Here is a 21,562-nt window from a genome sequence, read left to right as displayed (position 1 = left end):
TATCATGCTACTAGCAAGGGTATCAATACCCAGCTTGTACTGAAAGCATGTAATCAGGACTGGGCAGAGATACTCGAAAAAGTATTCCGGAATACAGATATCGAAATACATGGTTTGGAAGCCTAAAATACAGATACTGAGATACATTTGTAATTGATGTAATAGGATATCTCAGAGATACTTTTGCTAAAGGACGAAAAAATTATTCCGGAATACAGATACAGCAATACAGATACTGAAATACTTTTCTCTTTGTTGGCGATAGTCATACTCTGTACAGACATTTGTTATGTGCAGCATAATATTTAAAACGCGCAGCGCATTGAAACTTGGAATTATATTTATTCATTATTTTATCATCGTGCTCTAAGTGCCATTAAGGCATTACAAAGGAGGCTTACACTGCACGTAATTGTTAATGACATATTTACAGATATCAGTTGCAATAAAAAGCTATGCTGTATGAGAGGAAGTGTCACACGCATTGTACACCAAAATCGGTGTACTTAGCGGCAACAGTATTAGCTATGCTAGAAGTAGCATAGTTCAAGCGAAGCGCTGAAACCATAAACAAACGAAGTGAGAAAAGGTATGCTTTTAATCATAGCAGTCAGCCTGATTTAATTAAAAGAAAGTAAGGCTCTTGAATTCCTTGCAGCGGCTGTAATGGCGGCGCTTACTTCAACGACCTTCTACTTAGTAGAGTAGCGGTTCAGGCTAGAGTTGGTTTCCAGTTTTGCTAAAGTGGCCTAGCGTGAAGCAGGAGGGGAACACATGAACAATGAAGACGAGCACTTACTTCCAGTTGAAGGTTTAGTGTTTCCTAGAAACATAGAGAAACCAGAAAGAAGAATGCACAAAACAATAAATGTGATAAAAACGCAAAAAGACCTCCTGGCCACGCTAATGTCTTCCATAAATGTTTTGGAGAAAGAAGTATCGTTGATGGCACACGGCACCACACACTGAATTCTTTGGGTGGTTTGTTGCTTCCGTGGTAAGAGCTTCGGTTTTTCTAATGGGGACCGCAAAAAAACAAGAGGAAAAAAAAATGAGAAAGAAATAAAACCACTGCTTGTTCAATCGGCATGAGGGAACACATTTTAAAAATGGCACTGTGGGCTGGCTCCCATTGTGTAGTATAAAATGCTCCTCACAATTAAAATATCGCTGCTGGAATTCAAAATGGCAGTATAACATTGTATGCAAGCTCGAGCACGCGATCATTCAAACACATTCCAGTTCTGCCTGAAGGTGCACGATGAGATGCTGGTCGCAAAGCGACTAGGTCGCTTTCAAGAAGGTAGGTGTCAGTTCCGACCTGAGCAGGAATGTGGAAATGTTTTTTACATATCTCACCGTGGACTGTCAAGGTTCCAGCTCATTTCCGAAAAAAAAAGTAACAAGAATACCCATGTCCTGGATAGTATCGTGATATGGGCGATACATCGTAATAGTATTTCACTACTGAGATACAAATGCATTTTTGAAAAGTATCTCGGTACAGCAGTACAGATACTCAGAAGTATCTCTGAAATACTACCGTGATACTCTCATGTCGCAATACTGCCCAGCCCTGCATGTAACATCATCAGGAAGGTTACCTTTCTTACAAAAAATAACCCCTCAGAAGTTTATGCCATGTTTTCAGTATTGCAGCTGTTGCTTCAAATCAATTTCTATTCTGGCTAAAACACTGCATATAAAGCATAGGAGAAGCTTTCCGTGTATGACATATGGGTATTAAAGGTATTGGTAATTTTTTTTATGACTTTAAGACAGGTCAGTTTATGACACGAAAAAACTTCGGGCTCTTGACTAGAAAATGAAAATCAGTAAGTCACTTTTATCCTCTGGGATAGTCTATATGCATGTGTGGGTGCACATGCTGATGTTTTCGGAGATGTGGTAACATGTACTGCTGCCCTAGCTAGACCTTAGGACACTCTTTGTATTCACATATTAGTGAGAAAGTTTCAGCCACTTCAAAAGCAGCCCCGAAGCAGCTTTTGTCAATCATGTCACTGCTTGCATAAATACCAATTTTGTCACACCTATTTTGATTACTTCTTTTAGATTGTGTCCTGCCTTGACCCCAATCATCCAATTCTTGAAGCAATGCTTCCAGTTTTTCCAGTAATTTTTGAAATTGCCGTCTGCACTGAAAACACAGTGTCCTACCTACGGTGAGTTTGTACTGCTTTACTTGAAGGGATAGTGGGCAGCATTGTTTCTTTTATGGCATTAAAACGCTACACCGTATACTTCCTGTTGACGTTTGAAATGCGAGAGGCATTTCTTTGTGTACTGCAGGCACTTTCAGTGTCTGAAATGCGAGAGGCATTTCTTTGTGTACTGCAGGCACTTTCAGTGTCTGTCTGTTATCCGTCCGTCCATCTGTCTGTCTGTCTGTCTGTAGAGCCAGACTGCCGTCTACGTTCGGGTGCTCTCGTGATCACCCTTTAAGGTGGGGTGAACAAAAATTAGTATGGGCGGGTAAGATGGCTTCATGAATGACAAATACGACTCGCTGTTATGGCATGAATGATGTCACAATCTTGTCGCATACTTGTCAAACACTTTCCGCCAGACAGTGACACATGCGCGTGAGTAGGTATGTGCCACTGATATGCGGGCATATGCCACAGATGACTTACAGTTTATATCTACCCACGAATGGCGACTGCACATGTGCCATCGGTATGTGGGCATATGCCACAAATGATTGAGAGTTTATGTCTACCCAGGAACGGCGGGAACTCACATGGGTAATTTTTACGCGTGACCGTTAAGAAAAAGTTGACATCGGCAGCAACGTTGACCCCACGAATGCAAGGAATAAATGTCAGGGTCCTACCAGGAAGCGAACCCCAGCATTCGGCATGGCAATCAAGTATTTACCACAAAGCCACGCCAGGTTTTGGAACTACTTTTCAAGTAGTAGACCCTAACGTTCGTGAAACATCAATTGTGGTTGCAGTGCTTGGTGTCTAATTTTATAAACATCGTATATATACATACTCCTATGACGCAGGCTTCATTTCGGGTCAATGTCAATTGTAGTTAGGCACCATCTGCAGAAGTATATTTATGTAGCAGTGTTCAGGGCTACCATCTTCGCGACCACCAGCGCTTCATATCACCTTAGCGCTTCTGGTGTTGCGAATATCTATGTTGCTGTTAGCATTGTTACACAACTGTAAGGAACTTGTTATGTAAAACAAGTGCAGCTGTTAATGCATGTCTTTGCATGCATTCGTGCATATCTTTAGTGCCACTTCATTATGTTTCGCTCAATAAAAAATGACAACACAATCAGCTTCCATCTGCATGCTTCGCACAACATCGATTCCCAAGGTATATGGGATCTGCCGACTTTTTTTTTTTTTCACGTTTTCAGTTATTTTGCTGTTGCCTTAATGTTAATCGTATAGTAATTGTCTTGTTTTTAAGGTTGCTACAGCAGCTGAAAAAACAATAAGTGCTTGTAGTACTTCGGGAGTGTGGATTTCATGACCTTAAAAGAAACAAATTAATTGCAGACTTCTAAAGAAAGATAAGTTTGTCTTTGCTGGATATTCAAAAGCAGTATTTGTGACAAAGATTTATAATGGTATGTGTCCTCTCCACAATTTGTCTACTCCTTACTTGATGATGAAGTGGTACTGTCACACAAATTTTTGTCTTGCCTATTTTGCTTATTTTGGTAGTTATTCACTGCCATAATTACGGTATGATGTATGTATTTCACGAGACCACCACAAATAATTAAAGCACCTATTATACAATCTAAATGTCTGTGTTAAGCTTTGCAGGACTTAAACGTAGAAGGGAAGGAAAAAAAAGCTTCCTCTTGTCATTTCATACAGAAGGTGGCAGTTTTGTTTATTCCAAACTCAGAAGCAGATTAATAGGCGAATGGTGGTGGTCAAAGGCCATACAACTACTGTATCTATGAGAGCTGCCAAAATGGCAAATTTCAAATTAGGGCAGAAAACTAAATATCACAATTTTGCTTTTCTGTTGTCTCCCCCTTCCACGCCGTCAGCAAATATCTCAAAATCTTGCAGTCCCCTTTAGTGGTGCCTAACGAGTGAAATTGCTGTGAAATTTATTAGCATCATGTGAACATTGCTGTATGCAGGCAGCTTTTAGCAATTGTAATGAAGGAAAGGTTGGCAGAGAATATAACATAGACATCTTGCTCTGCATAATTCGGGTGGCATTTCTCGATACAACATAATGTGGAAGTAAGCCGTAACGATTATTATTTGATCTGTATATGGGGTTTGCTGTGGGTTTCTTTTTGTAGCCAATCTCAGTGTGATATAACTTGTGTTTTTGGTCTGCTGTCACGTAAGTCACATGTGCCATTGCAGTAGTCATGCACAGATGCACATTGGTAAAAATCTCACCTTTTACATAATGTCAGTCTGACTGAGACTTGCTTTATGAGTATTCATAAATTACTGCATGATATGTACTGAAAAAATGCATCATTTATAATGTCCGTGTGACATTTGTAAAAGTTTAAAAGCAGCTGCAAGCCCGACTGAATCTGTAATTTGGTCACGCAGTACAGCTGTTTATGAAGGATTTATATAGTTTTAAAGCTCTATACAGTTGAACCCCTTTAAGAGGCATGCTCTGGGCAGCATTTCTTGTCTTTTATATGGAATGTCTCTTATGAGCAGGGTATTTCGTATGCGTTTTACCAACTCATATTTTACTGTAGGCACACTGGTGTCTCATACCCGTTTATCTTCTATTACTGTCTCTTATAAAGGGGCTCGACTGTATAAGGCAAATGGTGCTTTTCAGCCTGCTTGTCTTAAGAGTACCAAGTGTGCTACACGAGCCTCGTCAAGGAATTGGGTGAAAGATATTGATACTCTGATACTTGTTTCAGCAAGCCTTGTGAAGAAGTCTTGTGTGCAGTGTACCACAGCCAGCCATCTACAACAGCAATGGAATTATTACACTGGTGTCTCTTCAAAGGTACAAATCACCTTCCACTGGCCACATTGCGTGACGACATTGCCTTTGTGCTTGGTAGTGGCGGTGGTGTCGAAGCAATACATCGATCGTCACCAATGAGGTGAGCAGTAGTACTCTCTTTGAAGGCTTCTTGTTTGTCGATTCGAGTGTTTTTACTTTCAGTCATGCTGCCAACCTTGCAAACTTAATTGCCATTCCATTATTTTTGATCTCATCATTTGACTATAACAATCATTATTGAAAAAAAAAATAAAGGTTTATGGCAGTAATGGTGATTACCCCCCCCCCCCCAGCCTTTGTCAGTACCCCCCTCTCTTTGGTGCTTGTCATCCACCTCTCATCACCAATTAGAACATATGAGTGAGACGACTGTGAGCACACATTAACGGTATTTTGCTAGGACGGGGTTTTTATGCAACTAAAAACAAAGGAGTCAGGACCGCCCCCCCCCCTCTGGTGGTGTTACTTCAAGTGACCCCCCCCTCAAAATAATTCGGTAGATCTGCTTCCGGTTTATGGTACTCTAAACACTTTATTGCTTTAACTTTCATTTATGCTATGTCACTTGCACGTATATATATATATATATATATATATTGCCGCATCGAATAAGCAGCACCAAGATAGCAACGAAAAGCACGCATAGCGGTATAGAAAGACGAGGTTCTCATGCGATCGGTTTGCCAGTGTTCTCGTACAATTAAAGTAGGTTGTCCTGTATTCAACTGCTGCTATTTCTGCGTTGCGACACTGGGGGTACTGATCAGGTGTCGGCACGTTCGCTGGCTGTCGGCGGACTGTGTCTGCATAGCTTGCTCTGGGGGTGCTCGTGTTCGGCTCAAGAAGCGAGAGCGCTTGCCTGATCTCCTGGCGCACTTCTGTTACTGAGGCAATTGCGCAGTCATTCGATTTGGCGACGAGCTTCTTGACCTCTTCTTGTACGTATCAGTTGGCGTAAAGAACCTTCTTCTGGTGTCCTTGCTGTGGTCGTGGCTGCCGCGCTGATCGGTGCACTGTGGGTTCGGCTGTCATACTGCTGGTAGGGTAGATGCAGTGCGGGTTCGATGGATGTCGCCTCCTTGGAGAAAATCATCAACACTTGTAGGCGGGTTTCGTACGAGACCAGCTAACAGCTGCTCCTTAACGCCCCGCCCCGCATGAGGTGGCTAACCTTTTTGGCTTTGGGCATATTGGGATCTGCTCGACGAAACAGTTGCACCATGTCCTCAACAAACATCGCAACAGATTCATTTGGTTTCTGAATCCGTGACTCCAGGAGACGCTGTGCGATTTCTCGTCTTTCGGTGCTCGCGAACGTACCGAGGAACTTCTGTTGGAACTCATCCCAAGACGACCTCACACGATTCGTGAAGCGATTTCGGGCTCCTTGTTGAAGCGGACGTAGCCCAATTTCTGTGTGGTGTTCCACTCGTTAATATTCGCTGTGAGCTCGAATTCCTTGAGCCAGTCATGTGTGTCCTCATATGTTCCTCGAGCCAATCATGTGTGTCCTCATATGTGTTTCTGAGGAAGTCAACCGGAAGTCGAGTGTTCAAAACACTCACCTGTGTCATGCTTGGGCTGGACATGTTGTGGCCAGTGCTTCCAGGTGCCGTCATGCTTTCTGGCACGGTCACGCCTTCTGGCAATGGAGTGAACTCCAAGCTGAGGCCTAACAGGCGGCGGCTGCTGCGGTGAACGGGGGTGTCGATGCGCGGAAGTCTTTCTGGACTTGATGCAGGGCTGTTGTCAGGCATCCCGAACATGTACCCAGCGCCTCCACCTGTGTCGCGATGCAGAAGTAGCAGCAGTTGAATACAGGACAACTAACTCACTTTAATTGTACCAGAACACTGGCAAACTGATTCGGATGAAAACCTCGTCTTTCTCTCTCACTGCGCGTGCTCTTCTTTGCTCTCTTGGTGCTGTATATTCAATGCGGAATTTGCCCCCCTCCAGAGAGCAGCGTTTCGATGCTCTTCTACAAAAGATGGTGCAGCAGATGTATGGTGCAAATCAGCTCGAAAAATAGGGCTTCATTCGCACAACGTGCACGATTTCTGGTTTTTGCTGACGAGTTGTCGAGGGGCTGTCAGGAACGATCACTTAATTAACGTCACTCAGGCATTGTAAAACTGTGTAGGGGCCAAAATACCTCTTCAGCAATTTTTCAGACAGTCCCCAGCGGCTGGTAGGACTCCATAGCCAGACTTTCTACCCGGGCCGATAGACGACATGTCTGTGTCGCAGATTATAACGTTGGGCGTCGTAATTTTGTTGTTGGGTGATTCGGACGCGTGCAAGCTGCCTCACTTCTTTTGTTCGTTGGGTAAAAGATGCAGCGTCCAAATTGATGTCATTGCAGTCATGCAGTAACATGGCGTCAAGCATCGTCGTTACTTCACGGCCATGAAGAAGACTGAACGGCGTTCTTCGTGTAGTTTCTTGCTGTGCTGTGTTATAGGCGAACGTGATGTTGGTAGAATGTCGTCCCAGTTCTTGGGATCCACGTCAATGTACATACTCAACATGTCGGCATAGTCTTGTTGAGGCGTTCTGTTAAGCCGTTTGTTTGTGTATGATAGGAAGTGGTTTTCCGATGGGCTGTTCCACTGAGCTCAAGCACTGTCTTCAGGAGCGTGGCCATGAAAGCGGTACCTTGATCCGTTCTTATGATTGTCGGAGCACCGTGCTTCGGGTCGATATTTTCTATGAAGAATCGTGCGGTTTCAACGGCGGTGCCACTTGACAAAGCCTTTGTTTCTGCGTAGCGCATAAGTTGAGACATATATATATATATATATACATATATATATTTTATTTTATTCTTTTGCAGAATTTAAGGGTGTCCTGCAACACTTTTCGAGCATGTCAGTAAATGGTGCCGATTAGTAATCGAGGCTTCCGAGAACACGTGTGAAATATTATAACGCAGCATGCAGCCTGTAATTCAAAATAAATGTTCAAAGTCAGCTAAAAATTGCTTTTTCTTCTTTCCACAAATGACGCTATGGGCTCAAAATCACTGCGTCTGAGGCCTGGTATCAGCTTTTGACTGACTTAAGCTTCGTGCGATCAGTCGTTACTGGGGCCACTGCGGAAGACCGTAACTTGTTGACGCGTGTGTGTGCAATCGCACTGAAAAGCCACGCCACGCTCAAAGGAAGAAAAGAGAGAGAGAGGAAAGAAGTGCTCGAGCTCACGAAGCATGTGTGACGCATTTGCCTTCCCCGTGCCATTCCTCCCTGCTTAGCTTGCAGCGCTTTCGCCAAGAGGAGAGAATGCGATTGCAGCTTGCGACAAATTCTTCGTAACTCCACTCGTAGGGGAGGGATTGTGGAAATTTTCACGGCGGTGAATTCGAGAGGCAATACTCTCCTTTGGTGACTTCATTTCATGACATTCTAGGAAAGTGCTGCTGGGCCCATGAAATGAAGTTTGTACGGCCTTGTAGTTGTTGTACCTGTGGCGTGCCACATTGCATTGATATGCAAGTTTTATAATGATGTGCTGTGATAAGATAATTTGGTGTCATGTTTCAGCAATGATGAATGGCTAAAATGGATAGATCAAGCTTTCCTAGCTGCTTCCTCTGTTTTCCAGCATGGCAGCTTGAAAGAGTCATGCACTAGGTTTTTCATATTTCTGCTGAAGGTAAGTGTCTCTGTTGATCGTGTGAGCACCTATCACTGTTTAGATTGAAGAAAATTTATAATTTTTTCTCATCTCTCGAACTGCATTATTTTTAATGGAGCTATAATATGAACTGTTTGCGTCGTTCTTTGTAGAATAGTGTAACAATTTTAAGAAGGCCATCATAAGGCATGGTATTTTAGCTCATTTTTCTTGGCTTTCTTCACGTTTCATGAATAAAGAAGCGCTACACACAGGGCAGAGTGCAGCGGAGGCTTTTTGGAGCTATAATGGTGGTATATCATCAAAAGGTTCACCACAGGCTGGTCTAATGTGCCCCGCAGGATGTCGTTTAAAGACCCGTGCTTTAGAGACTACAATGTGAAATAGTAGAGGCCCATGTGCTGCACAATGTCAGCTCACGTTAAAGAACACGAGATGGTCGAAATTGCTGAAGCCCTTCACTATGGTTTCTCTCATTATCATATCGTGGTTTTGAGATGTAATACCCCAGATACTATTACATTAGAGTACAATTTTTCAAAGCTCTAAAATAAGTGTGCATTGAAGTTCAACGTAAGTGCGAGGGGCTCGAAGAAAGCTGAAAATATTGTTTTTGTAGCTTCCAATTCGGAATGTCTTAGTACGTAAAATGTAGGTGAAAATGTAATTGATGTTAGACTTAAGTTGAGTTGTTATTTGCCTATTTCTCACGGTTTGGTAATATTTGGAAATCCCCAATTATGACAAGAATATTTCTACTATTAGATTTTGATCCACAGACCAATTAGTAATTTAGAGCCTGAATAATCTTGCAATGGCCTTCAAAATACTTTTTCATCTCTCATACATCATATAAAATGAAATCAAAACAGGAGTGCCATAAAGTTTCATCCCACAGTGTACATAACTGGGGGAGCGAGCATACTGTGTCACTCAGGGAGCTACACTATTCGATCTGAAATGTTGGTTAATTTTCATTCGGCCAATCGGTATTACCGTTTTAAGTAATATTTTTTATTTGTAGGCTTTGCTTTTTTATCAACATAAATATAAAACTACTTCATTGCAACATACTCTGTGTAGTGTGGCATCATCTGCTAATACTATTTGAATTAAAAATTATGCTTGATTAGTATTACCGTGGCATCTCATTGATACGATTCTGCATAATACGGTCTTAGGCCTAATATGTTTTAACTTTAGGTATAAGTTTCCAAATAACCAAAAATGACACCAGAATAACAGCAATCACGTATTCAAGATCCTGAACATAAATTGTTGTAGCATTGGTAATAAAGCTGTAGAACTTGAGGGCATGCTGTTTTTCCATGACGCGGACGTTGCCATGCTCACAGTGACCTGGCTGAGCTGCAAAATATTTGATAGCGTCCCTCTGGGCTATAAGGTCTTTGATGGCGACCATGACAGAATAGGTGGAGGTGTGGCTATTTTGTTTAAATCGTCAATACAACTTTTAGAATATCTGATGCACAATGCATTGATTCTGTCTTCTGTAAAGCATACATAAACAAAGTTCGCTTTGTTTGTGGCGTTTTTTGTAGGTCTCCTAGCTCCTCTGTAGCGGTCCTTGAAAACTTCTGGGAATACTTACAGTGTCATGTAAGGACAGACAATCACTTAATATCGGCAGGGCACTTCAATTTACTAACGTTGATTGACAGAGCTGCTTATCGCATTCGTCGAATGCTGATGGCAACACAATGTTGGACGTCAGGTCAACATTTTACTTGTTGTAAATGGTTGATAATTCCCCCACGAGAGTGGAGGGAAATGTAGGGTCAATTTCAAAGGTATTTTTTGTAAGTGGTGACATTCAAAGTCACATAACCTGTGAAGCCACTAATGGCATTTCTGATCATAAAGCGGTCCTGTTGTGTTTTTTGAACATTTGCTTTTACCGCCAGAAGACCATACATTCATTTCCGAATTTTCCTCGTGCTGATGATGAATTATTATAGATATGCTTGATTTATACTTAGGTTATTTCAAAAGCAGTACTTGTTCTGTGAATAACTTATGACTTTCCTTTAAAAATATTGTCTTTGAATGAACACAGCACTTTGTGCCCAATATTGTGAAAAAAATCAGTATAACGTAATTCATGGACTTCCAGCGAGGTGTTGCAACTGCAAGGAAGGCTCAAAAGAAAAAAAAAAAATCAAGAATAAGTATAGCGTTAAAACCTCCATTGAAAAAACTTCCGTAAAAGTAAAGATGAAAATAATTTTTGACAAGGAAAAATATTTTGGTACACTATTGCCTCCATTAATTCAAACGGCTTCTTACAGATTCTAGTGCCAAATAACCCTTAAATCTTCTGCCACCAGTAAGCTGATGATAGGTGGCGAGTGTGCAAAAAAAAAAAAAAGAGAGCGTCAGCAGTTCTGCTTTTAACGATTTTTTCTAGTCGGTACTCACAAGGGACAATGGTTTCATTCACAATTTTTCTGTATCGCTTCCTTGAATATCTGATGTGGTTATTTCCGAGAGTGGTGTATGTAATTTACTCTTAATATTTGATATGAAAAAGCCACCGGGACATGATGGCATTCCAAACGCGTTTTTGAATTGATATGCGGAATGGTGTGCTAAATACTTGCATGTTGTGTTCACCAGATCGTTAAGTGATGGTTCTTTACCGGATTACTTTACTGGAAATCGAACCTCTGCACAAGTCAGGCAAAAAATCATACATTGAGAACTACCAATCCATATCACTAACTTCTACTTTGTGTCAAATTTTGGAACACATAATTCGTAAACATGTATTAACTTTCTGAACATGATTTTAGGCATGGATTTTCTACATGTACTCAATTAGTTGAAACTGTGCATAACTTCCCACTGTCGATTAATGAAGCAAAGCAAACATATTCATGAATTTCTACTAGGAATTCGACAAGGTGTCCCATAATAAATTAATTCATAAATTGTTATTGTATAAAAAAAATGACCAGATACTTACTTGGATTACGGCTTACTTATCTGACAGACGCCAATTCATAACCTTAAACAATGCTTCTGAAAATTTCGAGGTTGTTTCGGGTGTCCCCCAGGGATCAGTTTTAACACCACTTTTATTTTTATCATTTATTAATTACATTACAGCAAAACTTTCTGTTTCTGTGAAACTTTATTATGCAATGACTATATATTATATATAAAAGTATCAAGTGCATCTAAATAATGATCTGACAGATGTCATTGCATGGTACGAAAAATGGCAAATGGTAATTAATTTTCATAAAACTGTTCACATGAGAATTACTAACAAAAAAAAACCTCTTCATTATGCATGTGTGTGAATGGTGTATCACTATTAGAAGTGACTGAGTACAAATATTAAGTCCTAAAAATCAGTAATAATTTTTCTTGGAATAAGCACATAGGTACTGTTGTTTGTAGTTCCTTGCAGAAACTTTTTCTTGAGACGCACATTGAAGTCATCTACACCTACTGTTCATTTCTATACATACAATTTATACATTCGACCATTGTTGTAATGCGCAGCGATTATCTGGGACCCATTCACTTTAAAGCAAGTAAAAAAACTTTAACGCCTACAGCTAGTCCGGTTTATTTTCAATTCCTACGGCCACACATCTATATGTGAGTGAGCTAATTAAGTGCAGTGAACTACCCATGGTGACGGAGCGCAACCGTGTCAGCTGATTAAAATTTTTATTTCACCTTGTCGATGGTCAATACAACGTCAACACTTCAAATTATTTTTTTACTTGGCAGGTAATCAAACAAGACAAATACGTGCTCTAACCTTAGTTCCCTTTACCATAAGGAATAACTGTTTTAAGTATTCCTTTTTCCGTAGGACTATAACGGACTGGTATAATCTTAATACCGAAATTGTTTTAAAAAAATCTTTAGTAATGCCTGAAAAACATCTGAATATGTTATGAATTTGTTGTGTTATTTTATTTGTTCCGTTCAGTGTTTTCTTACAAATGCCTGTAATTTGTATGTTCTAAATTGCTTGTACTTTTTGGTGTATAACCACCCTGCTAAGATTTGGTACCAGATCGCAGTATCTCTAACAAAAAAAAAAAAATTGTTCCTGGCCAACCTTTTTGGTTAATACGATTCTAGCATCATACATCTATTTTCTGGTTCTCGTGAAAAGCGTATCAACAAGATTCCACTGTATTCATTTTTTTAGCCAGCGATTGCTGTAGATATCATGCATCTCATTTTTTTCTTGAATTTACACACGTGGCCAGTACAGCTCCCTTTCATTTTTTACCAGGTACTCTAGGACCTGAATTTTCAAGTGGTTGCTCCCAATTATTTGTCTGTGCTTTCAAGAAATTGTGATTCATATAATGTATAAACTCTTCATAAATTGTTTAAAGACTATTTGACATTAAATTTGGTCTTGAAAGCTACTCTATGCGTGATTCATATAATGCATAAACTCTTCATAAATTGTCTATGCGTGATTCATATAATGTATAAACTCTTCATAAATTGTTTAAAGACTGTTTGACATTAAATTTGGTCTTAAAAGCTACTCTATGCGTACCCATACTTATTTTTGTATAAATTAGCTCTTGAGCCGAATGACTCGGTGTGTTATTGAAATTTTCTTTTTTTCTCCAAGGTAAGTGATCCATGTCTAAAAGACTGCATTTCTAGAACAAACATCTTGGAAGGGGCAAAGGTCAACTTTTACATTTTCGGCGAGAAAATTGTAAATGAGCCGGCCATGTCTTCTATAATGAATAATGTAACCTGTCTCATTGCCTTAGTAAACTTGGATTTAGCTACCTGTGTTCGCACAGGTAGCTAAATCAGAGTTGGTGAAGTGCAGCTTTGTGCTAGTAATATGTTTATCTTTCTTTGTGGATAGCGTACACTGACACATCATGGTGATGGTTGCATGTGCAGAGCCATATATACTTAGTGACATCTTCAGCTTTAACTGTGGCCTGTTTGTTAAAATAATGTTAAACTGTGATCATCTTGCACAATTTGTTGCAGAAACTGACTAGGGCCATTGGAGACATGCCAGGAGGCACAAATGACTCAGTTTTGTCACCTGCAGCACCACATAATGAGCTCAACTCACAGGAAGTTAAGGATAACCTACTGCTCCTGCACGTCGTTGAAAACTTTGCTGATTTACTGTCTGAAACTCTTTTAGAAAATAACCTTTCTCTCCTAGAATTTGTTGTGGTAAGTATGTTGCCTAATATGCACAATGACAAAAAAGATAATGAATGTTTCTATTTCTTGCTGTGCTCTATTAGGAAACATTAAATCGAGTTACCCAGCTATCAAAGAGTACTGAAATAGACAGTTTGGTCTTGCAATCAACCATATTTTGCCTTACACTTCTGAGCCTCCTGATCTCTACAGAAGACATGGTACGTTCATGTTTACTCTGTATATAAGTGATTGGCAGGTACTGAATAGCCGCATGTGCTCAAGGAAAATATTTGTTGAGAATTGGCAAACCCAAGGTGCTCACTGCGAAGGATGCTGTCCTGGAATGGTGTATGTAATTTAACGAGAGGAGGAAAAGTAGATGGGTATGAAGGTGAAATTGCAAACATGGAAAACTTGTATTTATTTGTACACAACCAACCTCTTTTATTCTGTTGACTCGCATTCAACAAGGTTGAAAAGTTTGACTGTACACCTGCACACATTCAACACTTTGCAGTACAAAACCATTACCCACTTTCCAATCGTTCTAATGCAAAATACCATGCAGAAAAAAAAGTATATGAGAAAAATATTAGGATATTCATGTATTTATTTTTGCTCTTTATTTTTGTATAGAAGTTTTTTATCAATATCGAGCACCATGTGGATGTTCGCAGAACACTCTCCTGGCTGCAATTTTGTGTTGCAGCAAGTTTCTATAGCTGCAAGCGGATATAACCATATATGTACATAGCATATAGCATCACGGGTACAGCTGAAGCTGAAGCGCAAGTTATTACTAAAGTGTTTTACTCCTGTGAGTAAATTTAGAAAATAGGATGAAGCTTTACTACATATATGCATATTAGGAGCATATCTAAAAGAAGGATTGCACTCAACTATTGTATTGACTGTTACATTTTTTCCTTTTCAAGGCTGCAGGAGAAAATAAAGAAGTGTGGCAACAGTGCTACAAGTGCCTGGCATCCTTGGCAGGCAGCCACAGCAGCACTGAAATAAGGAACTTAGCACACCAATTGCAGGTGTCGGTAGCAAGTCAAGGGGTGGCAGCACCACCACAGAAGTTGAGTGCCACAAGTAATGCCGGCTGCTCTGCATCACAGGTGGCAGACGACAAGCAAGCCAGAGCTGAACGTCAGAAGAAGTTGGCTGCTATTGCAGCTGGTTTTAACATTCTGTCTATTGATGATAGCCTTGGCTGTGAAGCAGAGGCTGCTGTAGCCTCTCGACAGCGGCTTGGAGAGGAAACTGCTGGGATGGCGGCACAATCATCGGGTGTCCCATTAGCTACTGGAAGCACAGAATTTGAGCAGTTATGGTGTGAGCTGCACGATGGAGTGACACCCATTCGTGGCCATGCATTCATACAATTGCGCCGAAGGCTTCTGGAGAATAGTGCTGAACTATGGCAGCAGCGAGACAAGTTGCTTGAAGCTTGCCATGCTGGCATTCAAGATGAAGATTCTTATGTGTATCTCAGTGCCATTCAAGCTCTGTCTGTTCTTGTTGAAAGAGACCTGGACCATCTACTTCCATGGCTGGCAGAACAGCTGTCGTTAGAGCAGCTCTCCGTGGAGGCGCGCCTCAACTTGGGAGAGGTCCTTTTGCGGGTCACTAAAAACATTGGTGAGTGCTCACACTGCATGCTTTCAATTTGTACGTGGCAGTCTATCTTTTCTCATCTCATAGTTAAATAGTTAAAACTGTCTGCTGTTCCTGAACGATTTATTTGCAAGGTTGGCCATTTCGAAACGCAAAAAAACACATGTTTGCACATTTAATTCATTTTATTACCTTAAAGCCTCCTAATAAAAAGGCACAACATAAGGAATGGATTAGCGACATCTAAAGTTTGACTGAAACTCACCTGGTTGGGATCAGACATGATGAAAGAAAGGATGATTGGATCTCGAGTCTCGGGGATACTATCTACCAGGCACACACTTAATTTCAGTGATAAAAACCTTCTATGGTCTTGCGCACAACGCTTGTCCCACATGCTGAAAATCTAAATATGAGATACTTGTTCACAATGAGATTGAACTCATTGTCAACAAGGGTTCTCTATGAAAGCCGAAACATTTTTCAAAACCTTTTATTTGGTCAATGAACTTTCTTTCTTTCATGATATACAGTAGTGGTATTCACGTGCAATACATTTATAATCATGTTGAATAGGGACTATGAGTATTTCGAGATGCAAACAGGCTGTACGTGTAATATAGAGAATTGGGAAACAAATGAAGCAAATGGAGGAATCATACTTTCATACTTTTGAATGCAACTCCAGCAGATTCATAAATATTTTCTGAAGTTTTCATAAACAGCAATCTTGTTATATTTTTGTTGACACACATTTATATTACAATAATCCCATGACATATTGTAAATGTAAAATTCTTACATGTTAGATGTTTAGAAAGTTAGAGAAGTGAATGAACAAAATTTGGATTTCTAGAAGAAGCAATAAAACTGTCATGAATAGTACTGTCAAATATGAGGTGAGCCAGGGAAAATAGAAAATTGACGTCGAGCGAATAAGGATGGCCCATAAGAGAGCTCAGCTTACAGGTCATGAATACGAGCTGAATGTCATCTAATGATGGCCTAAGACACATGGCAACCTTTCTGGCATCATGGTATAACAAGAGTAATGTCTGTGGAGACAGAAATGCGCTCCCAGAAAGGTTAAATTGCATAGGCAATGGAGTCATTGCTGAGGCTAGTGACTGTGACAGGATCCGTCATAGGCACTGTGTTTCACCATGTGTAGTCATTATTTTTTGCTGTTTGTTCATGTTTGTTTAAGTTCTCTTGAAATTTGATGGTTTAAAAAGAACTCCTTGTTCGACCAGGTGGAATAGAAGCCATTTCAGAATGACTTCGGAATTTCTATAACATTTTGAAATTGCAGAGACCACTAGACGCACACTCATGTTCAACATAAGTACTTCAAAGAACTGTTTTTTTTTTTTTGACCACAGATAGAAGTTGTAGAGGAGGCTTGCATTTTTGTTTCTCTTTATAACTACAGTAACTTGTTCTCTGTTGCTGCCTACTCTTGTTCAGTAAAGTTGTACTGGCTTTTACATTTTAACATTTTTGTATGATCAGAAAATTGGGTAATGTAGCTCTGTAGGTGTAGCGTTACAATATATGTGGGGATGGTGCTGTTGCTGTGCATTTATTTAACCTATCTGAAACTTCATTTTGCGATATGGAATAAGTTTTTGCTCATGCACTATTTTTAAAGACAAACTTTTCTGCTCCCATTGTTGTAGTGCCTATGTGGTAGGTTCTCATTAAACGGAACCGAAAGGAACCATGAAAATACTTTCCATTCAGCAGGAGTTCTCTTTACTGGGAGGTGAATAAGAGGCTGGAATTTTAGTACAAAAGCGTAAAAAAATACAGACAATTATTATTATTATAAAAGCAGTCGTATCAGAGGCAGTTCTTCCATTTTAAGTACCAGTCTCATTTAAGAGATTCAAATTACTCAGAGTCTACTGTGTTGAAGAACTTACAGACATGCTTTATTTCTGTTGTGCTTTTTTCACATCAGAATGTGTTTGCATTTTATTTCTAGGTGACATTGCTCCAAAGTACAGGAACTTGCTGCTTAATAGCTTTTTGAGTGCTGCAAAGCACTCTGACCAAGTCATCAGATGTTCAGCAGTATCTAATTTGGGCGAATTGTGTGGAAAACTTGGTTACTCATTTGTGCCAATCACACAGGAGGTAAAGACTGTTCGTGCATAGCACTTTTCTTTTACATTCCTTAAAAAAAATGATGATTAGTTTCAAGTACTTAAACTTCCCTCTTTCCTCTTCTGCCAGATCCTTAATTGTCTTCGTGGCCTCACCAGGGATCCTGATGCTATGGTTTGCCATGCTTCTGTCTTGGCTCTAGGGCGTATTATTGAAGGAATGGGTCAAAAAATATTTCAAGTGAGTATTCGTATTAAGTGATATCCTGCATTATTACTCACAGCAGTGTTTGTATTCTGCTTCAGCTGGGGCTGCTGAAATCCACAGAGATCTGAAAGGAAAAAGAACTAGTCATTTGGTTCCTGCATTAAGTTGCATACAGGGTGTGTAAAAGTTCTCAGAATTTTCTTCAGTAGTTGGCAGCACCGCCTGGCTGAATGGTGCTTTGGCTGGAGAAGTTAGTGGATAATACAAGCTTCAAAGCGAGTCTGGTTTCGGCTGCATGTGGGCTGTTCATGCAGGTAACACTTTTCACAGAGGTGTCTGCTGCAACCTTATTTTTTAAAAAATTACCAGTTTTTGGAGCAGCATTATGCAATCAAGTATTCTTTGGTGCAACTGACTTAAAATGGGACAGACACTTGAAATGCTTCAGAAAGCCTACGGTTACAATGCTATTAAACAAAGCCAGACTTTCATACGGAACAAGAGTTTCTGGGAATGTCTGGAGTTGATCAACGATGACGTTCACTCGGCGCACCCATCGAAATCATAAATGGACGGCTCTGTGCAAAAAGTGGATCATGTTTTAGACAAGAATCGGTGCTTAAGTGTTTGGACGATCGCAGAGGAGTGTTAAATGATTGAAGCACCTATTCATCATGTTTTGACGGAGGATCCTTAAAGGAGGAAAGTCTGCACTAAAATGATTCTAGAAGTCCTGATGAGCGGCATGAACGAAAAGCCACACCGTGCTTATTGTCTTCTAATTGCCGCCGGCCAAGATGAGCGTGGCAACACTGCACCAGCCAATGAACAGCCTCAATCTGACATTACTCGATTTTCTTTTTTTGCCAGTGATCAAAAGTGCTCTGAAGGGAATTTGGCATGGGATGCTGGGGATAGTAAAGGCATCTGCGACAACCTCGCTGAAAGAGGTTCCCTTTTACGGATTCGAGGGTGCCTTCAGTGATTGGATAAAGCATCGGCAAATGGTGCATCAAAGCAGGGGAAGAGTACTTAAGGAAGTTCTCAAACGATTTTAAACTGATTTTAAATAAATTATAACAAAAAAAAATTTCTGGGAACTTTTAAGACAGACTTTGAATATGATATACCATTTTTACTGCAATCTCAGGGGTTTCATTTCGTAAAGGAAAATGGGGCATTGTGTGAATGGGCTGGTGCCTCAGCAGACGACAATGTTTCACTTCACTCGTTACCAAAGCCGCTGCCTGACATATGGAGCACTGTGCATGGTCTGCAAACATTTCATAAACGCTGCTTGCCATTCACCATCCTGAATCTCTTCTGGAAGCAACAAGGCATGAGTGCTGCCGAAGAGTTTTGCGCCAATGACACATCCATCTCTTCTAATTGCTGCGGCGAATTTTCATTTACCAAGGATGAGTGTGAGGGGATTCTTGCCCTTTTCTGGCATTTGCCATATTGTGTCTTGTGGAACTTGGATGAGTGGGTGTATAGAGAACTGTTACATCTTCCCCACATATCCTGTGAAGATGGCCTAAAAAATAGAAGACAAGTCACATAGTCTCACTCGTCATACATGGCAGATTTTTGTACAACAGCAAAAGTTCGCGGGACGTTGAATCCAGAGTAAATGCGAATTTCTGCTATATCAGTACTTAATGCTTGTAATCAAGCTGGTGACTGTATAGGTCGGAATCCCAAGTGCAGTATAGAACATTTATTTCGAAATTACATTTCTAGACAAAGCGGGAATTCAGCTCGATCAAGCATTTTGCGTCCCGCACACTTTTGCTGTTGATAGTACATAGACGACATTTGTCTAATCTTTGAATGTGTCATGTTCTCAAATATGTAAAAGACTTCAAAATGCTCTTCGACAACTGTGCACGCTTGCATCTGTGTCATTGGACGTTCTTCAATAAAATTGATGCTGATATTGTTCACTAGCAGACCACTGACATATTGTGCAGTTTATATTTATGGATAAAATGTTTCCTGTGCTAGCAACCCTCTTTTTTGGTAATCACCCTTGATAAAGACCCTGATGGAGCCTTCAGATTTAAACAGTTCCTATGCCAGTTTTATAGATGTTCATAGTTTATGTGCATAAAAAATAAGGAGCTACAAGCGCATGCAGTGTTGCATTTGTAAAGGACATTTGTGCTATGCATTTTTAATGTATAGTGAAAGCTCACTAATTTAAACTCGAAGAGGACTATAAAATTCTTCAAATTAGCGAATGGGCGCTAGAATGAACAGACTTCATGCCACACTGTGCGGACAGAAGGCAGAGAAGCCACCTCTGGTCTGATTCCCACAAATTAGGCGATACTACACGTTTGTGGCAGATAATTTCATAAATTAAGTGCATGCTCTAACAGCAAACAGAATTTACTGATCACTCAATCATATGCCAGAAACAAGCAGCAACTTGCATTCATGTGAACAGCAAGCCTTAATGTCAAAATAAGTTATTTGTGCTCCAAAACACGTTCATTTACAAGCAGCATTGAAGTAGCAATAAAAATTTAAAGTCTTTGTGGTCTTTACTTGTTTATAGAATGATATTGAAGTAGTCCAAGGAGACATGACTAAAAGCGAATAATGCATGACTGGCCTGCGCCACTCATTCAGCAGAAGCAGCACACATTTACAACCATAAAAGCATGCATGGAAGTCAATCGCTATACTTGTTTTACACAGATTAAAGTAATGAATAATTTGAGTGATTGTTCTGGCTTGATTTGTGGTCATCCTGGGCTGATTTCTGCGAGGAGGGATGAAAGCCCGAGCGCTCCCAGTTCGAATCAACCGTTGTAGTTACCGACACCTTCTAATTATCGGGAGGGTCGTCCCCCCCGCCCCCCCCCCAAAGAAAACATTGCACTGTGCCTGGACCAGAAGTCAGTTTGAATTAACAAGCTTTTACTGTGCAACTTGCGATGACAAATTCTGCAGAATCTTCAGGCACTACAAGCTGCTCTGAGTTACAGGCTACTTCTGACTTATTCTCGGTTTGACAAGCTGCAAACTATATATTAGGTTCGTTCACTCTGCAAAATCCAATACACATGTGTATTGCCCTGAAAGTGCTGAAAGTACATGTGTGGCACTTTGCCTAAGCCTGTTCACATCGGCCTGCTTCACTGCCTTCAGAAAGACTAAGACATATTTTAGGTACTATTTTTTATTGTTTCATGAGCTTTCCATCAGATTGTAAAACGTCAAGAAATGTTACACAGAGCTCTCATTTGTGTGACATCTCAATTGCATCTTACAGGTAATGCCCGATGAAGTGAAAGACATCTATCGAGATCTGAAGCATTTGTACTCAACTACGTCCGACAGTGTGACAAAATTACAAGCGCAGTTGGCTATTGAAAACCTCAATGCTGCAACACAGAAATTTTTATGCTCCCAACCTCGTATGGAAAAGCGTATTCAAATACTGGATTTGTGCAGCCCCAGTGGAAGCTGATTAGTTATGTGCCTTTAATTAAATTATTTGAGTGTCAATAAACTGCTTGGAATGGAAACCTTTGCATCATTGTTAAAATCTCTTCAGCAGTGGTGGCTACGTATGTGTACGTGTTTTGTTTATGCTACTTGTGTCAACCTGTGGCCAATATATAACAAGATACAATGTCTATTGGATGATTTGAACCTTCTGCATAGTCAGTATGTTGTCACTTAACCTCAGTTACCCATCAGTTCGATGAGGGCACTATGATGTTCGACAGGTCATTCATGTCACACTCCAGGAACGAGGTCAAAAGTATTATCTCGAAATGAATGCAACCAA

General features: G+C 40.4%; 1 protein-coding gene across 3 annotated transcripts in view; it reads left to right on the top strand.

The window, feature by feature from the left end:
* The window catches only part of LOC119176114 (transport and Golgi organization protein 6 homolog), a 53,062-nt gene extending 31,766 nt beyond the window's left edge, over positions 1–21,296 (top strand). For 2 of the 3 annotated variants that reach the window (XM_075895566.1, XM_075895567.1), the window contains 9 exons: positions 2,077–2,186; positions 4,910–5,098; positions 8,541–8,652; positions 13,651–13,845; positions 13,920–14,036; positions 14,754–15,465; positions 17,429–17,580; positions 17,680–17,790; positions 21,041–21,296. In XM_075895566.1, the coding sequence (XP_075751681.1) occupies positions 2,077–2,186; positions 4,910–5,098; positions 8,541–8,652; positions 13,651–13,845; positions 13,920–14,036; positions 14,754–15,465; positions 17,429–17,580; positions 17,680–17,790; positions 21,041–21,238 (1,896 nt within the window). In that variant the 3' untranslated portion in view covers positions 21,239–21,296. The remainder of the gene's footprint in view (positions 1–2,076; positions 2,187–4,909; positions 5,099–8,540; positions 8,653–13,650; positions 13,846–13,919; positions 14,037–14,753; positions 15,466–17,428; positions 17,581–17,679; positions 17,791–21,040) is intronic. The other variant, XM_075895568.1, reaches the window with a different exon arrangement.
* Positions 21,297–21,562: the final 266 nt, after the last annotated feature.

Source organism: Rhipicephalus microplus, chromosome 5, assembly GCF_043290135.1.
Source record: "Rhipicephalus microplus isolate Deutch F79 chromosome 5, USDA_Rmic, whole genome shotgun sequence".
Lineage (NCBI taxonomy): Eukaryota > Metazoa > Arthropoda > Arachnida > Ixodida > Ixodidae > Rhipicephalus > Rhipicephalus microplus.
Note: the sequence above shows the minus strand (reverse complement) of the source record. Positions and strands in the feature narration are given on the sequence as shown.